General features: G+C 34.1%; 1 protein-coding gene across 1 annotated transcript; it reads right to left on the reverse strand.

Annotated features, from left to right (window-relative positions):
* Positions 1 to 556: 556 nt before the first annotated feature.
* LOC126951949 (peptidyl-prolyl cis-trans isomerase A) lies at positions 557 to 1,319 on the reverse strand. The gene has a single exon (XM_050786168.1). The coding sequence runs from the start codon at positions 1,258 to 1,260 to the stop codon at positions 763 to 765; it is 498 nt and encodes a 165-aa protein (XP_050642125.1). The 5' UTR covers positions 1,261 to 1,319; the 3' UTR covers positions 557 to 762.
* Between the last annotated feature and the right edge of the window lie 2,603 nt (positions 1,320 to 3,922).

The raw sequence follows: 3,922 nt of genomic DNA on the forward strand, positions 1-3,922 counted from the left end.
TGTCTTTACTTTCTGAGACAGGAAAAAAATGCAGAGTTATTTTTTTTTTAAGTATTACCAATTGGAAGAGACTTGAAAATTCCATGTTAAGTACATATTGTAACGTTTTGATAACGAGCAAATTATCTTAACTACTAACAATAATGGTTAAACAAGGCAGAAGGTCTTTTAGCACGATATTTTGTTTCTGTGTTTCATTTCAATTCTACCCTTCTAGAGAGAATTAAATATGTTTTCTCTACTTATATTTTTCTGTCTTCACCAAATTCTTGTTAGAAATAAATTCTGTTGTAAAACTACCTTTCCTGAACTTAATCAGCCAAGGTAAACCATTCAAGTAATTTCTTCCTAAATCCCTGTCTTACCTGGATTGACAGCTGACATTGCTCACATTAAGTGGGTAATTACTTAATATGCATTATTTTCTGATATTACACTGCAACAAAAAATAAGAGAGCATGAACACTGAGGGTAAATTGTGCACAAAAATGCACAGCTATTTAACATTTTTGTGTGTACATACATTTACTTTTTTTTTTTTTTTTTTTTTTGACAATTGTTACTTAGTTTTTATTTCATAATCATAAACTTAACTCTGCAATCCAGCTAGGCATGGGAGAGAACAAGGAAAACATGGAACCCAAAGGGAACTGCAGCGAGAGCACAAAGATTCTAGGATACTGCGAGCAAATGGGGTGGAGGGGTGCTCTCCTGAGCTACAGAAGGAATGGTCTGGTGGTTAAGATAAAACACAAGTCAAACTTATTCGAGTTGTCCACAGTCAGCAATGGTGATCTTCTTGCTGGTCTTGCCATTCCTGGACCCAAAGCGCTCCATGGCCTCCACAATATTCATGCCTTCTTTCACTTTGCCAAAGACCACATGCTTGCCATCCAACCACTCAGTCTTGGCAGTGCAGATGAAAAACTGGGAACCATTTGTGTTGGGTCCAGCATTTGCCATGGACAAGATGCCAGGACCTGTATGCTTTAGGATGAAGTTCTCATCTTCAAATTTCTCCCCATAGATGGACTTGCCACCAGTGCCATTATGGCGTGTGAAGTCACCACCCTGACACATAAACCCTGGAATAATTCTGTGAAAGCAGGAACCCTTATAACCAAATCCTTTCTCTCCAGTGCTCAGAGCACGAAAATTTTCTGCTGTCTTTGGAACCTTGTCTGCAAACAGCTCGAAGGAGACGCGGCCCAAAGGCTCGCCGTCGACGGCAATGTCGAAGAACACGGTAGGGTTGACCATGGCTAGTAGTACAGGACTTTCCTCGGCGGCAGCGTCTGCAAAGCCACATTTACTTTTTTGAAGGTTGTAAGGACAAACGTTCATTTCAGGTTAGAGAAATAAAAATGAAGAAAGAACCAAAAAATCTATTTTTGGAGTAACATTTCTTAAATGCTTAAATTAGGATTGTAAAATAGGCATAGCCCCAATCTATATTTCATTATCAGTATATGCAAGTCTTAATACTTGATCCTTGTTTATAGGAACTAACATTTTAATTTATTGATGGAAGTCGGTTTGCTATATCTCGTTTGCATGGTCTGTTGTATAGAACAAATAAAATGCTTATTCTTCTTGTTATTTATTAAAAGACATACATTTTGATCTTGAAGACATAGTTTTGAGTTAAAGAAGTATCTTTTAAGTATAAATATTTCTTGCAATTAATACGTTGGCACTTATTTTATGGTTCTGATTATATTTTTATTTTAACCATTAGAGGGCACATTAGTTCAAGGGAAAGTAAAGAAAAAGCACAGCAATAAAATGGAAATAGACTTTGAACTGGTAGGCAGAGAAAATTTATATATTTAACTGTGCTTATTTTCATTCATTTCATTGTCATTTGCAGTATAATTTATGCAGAAATTTTTTTCAATCTGAAAAAGAATTAAAGTATTTATAGTTTCATGTAAGTAAAAATAACTCTTCACTTTTTACTGCTAGCTACTACTCCTTGGAGAATGAGGTTGGCCTAGTTGCATTTGACAAGGTTGACTGCTATGTGACCAAGGAGAACTTAATAAATCATGGCATTTGAAGAACGTCCTGAGTTCAAAGGTACGTATGATCAGGTTATCATGAAGTAAGTATGAAGTAAGTAAATGCCAGTCCCTGGTCTTGTAGTTAATAATAATAATAATAATAATAATAATAAAAAGGCATGTAAGTGTGAAAGAATGCAGTTCAGCACCTAGGCTTCACTGCAAATATTTATAACCTTTAAAATTTGGTACAAATTACAGAGAGAACAATAGATGGCCCTGGAGTGAACACAAGGCTTTATTTCACTGGAAAGATTTGACTGAGGTCATAAACTGCAAGAGGACAGGCAGCTCAAGTGGCTTATAAATGACTGTCGAGTCTCAGAATGAGCTCATTTGTTTTCAGTCTACAGCAAACTGTTATTATTTCTAATGTTCAGGCTTTTGCTTTAAAGGCTGCAGGTTTTTAATCTGTAAAGGCTGAAATAGACACTAGCTAGTATTAAGTAATACTACTTTTATGATGTCAAGTTAAAAGATCACTTTAACTGATTAACTCATTACTTTATTTAGTAAAATTTATTGAGCACCTACTAAGTTTCAAGTTCTGGGCTGGGTGTTAGGGAATAAAGACAGATAATATATTGTCCCCAGTTCAATAATATAATTTTTTATTGCCTTGTTATTTATAGAGAAATAAATAAGCAAATAACTCTAGTACCTAACTTGATATATTAGTGCAAAAATAGGAAAGAGATTTATCAAACTTATTACCAAAAATACTTCGCCTTTTTTTAAGGGAGGTAAGTAGTTAGGCAAAATCATTAGTATATACTATCTTCAGTTTAAGACTGCAGAACTGCTCTGTTAATATTTTTCTCTGAGAGTCAATTATGCAATAAATTGTAGTAATTAGTAGCATAAAACAAGGTAATAATGTAATTAAAACCAAAATATTTACTTGCTATAGAAGATACTTTTATGCATCTTAATTCTGCTTCTTGCAAGCTAATAATACTCTATAGGAATTTCTGTGTGGCTTTTACATCTGGTGGTTTTGGAATTAGCATGTACAAAGAGAGCTCAGAATTATGCTTTAATTATGATTTGAATGATGATTTGAGACTGAGCATGAGTTGTCAACAGAATTGTGAGCTGAGGGAAAAAGAGATAAGGACCGTTAGTGGGATAAAAAGTATATTTGCAGTCACTTACTTTAAAGCGCCTTTTGTTTTAAAAGAAGTAATTAATGTTAGGAATTAATTGGTTCAGATTCTTGATTTTAAAGTTATCACTTGGTTGCTAAGATGAAGCCTTTTCAAAATTACTACACGATATGCAATGACAGGAACATTTCAGTTGAAGGTAGAAAACATAATTGAAAAGCTAGCTTTTGAGTGCCTGCTTATCACCCTAATTGATAGATGAGCCTGAGGAACTAAATGCTGTAGTTCAATACAAAATGTACTTAGCTGAATTTCACATTACTATGTATGCTTTTTCTAAGAGCTAAACATTATTGCTGATACTTTGATATATCCGTGGGCTTTAGGTGGAACCCGGTCAGTGTGCATTAACTATTATAAAACAATCGTGAAGTCAAAATTCCATGAAACAAATGGATCCAGGCATAGTATCTAAAAATCTTTGAAGATTTGGATAACCAAATTAGGGCATTCATAAAATTCATAAAATACAGCCATAAAGAATGATGTTTCAAATGTATATTTGTTGACATATAAAGCACATTGCAAAAAAGATGATACAGTGAGTCCCACCATTGTAAGAAAAATATGATATGTATAAGAATGTGAAAAATCAGAAAGGACATACCCCAAATGTTAACAGTGGTCATCTTAAGCAGTGGGATTAGGGAGGTGTTCATTTTCTTTAGGCTTATATGTATCTTTCTAATTTTT

This window comes from Macaca thibetana, chromosome 4, assembly GCF_024542745.1.
Source record: "Macaca thibetana thibetana isolate TM-01 chromosome 4, ASM2454274v1, whole genome shotgun sequence".
In the NCBI taxonomy this organism is placed as follows: Eukaryota; Metazoa; Chordata; class Mammalia; order Primates; family Cercopithecidae; genus Macaca; species Macaca thibetana.

Bases quoted from the DNA above. Each gene is read 5' to 3' on its own strand.
- LOC126951949 (XM_050786168.1), bottom strand. From the start codon at position 1,260: ATGGTCAACCCTACCGTGTTCTTCGACATTGCCGTCGACGGCGAGCCT.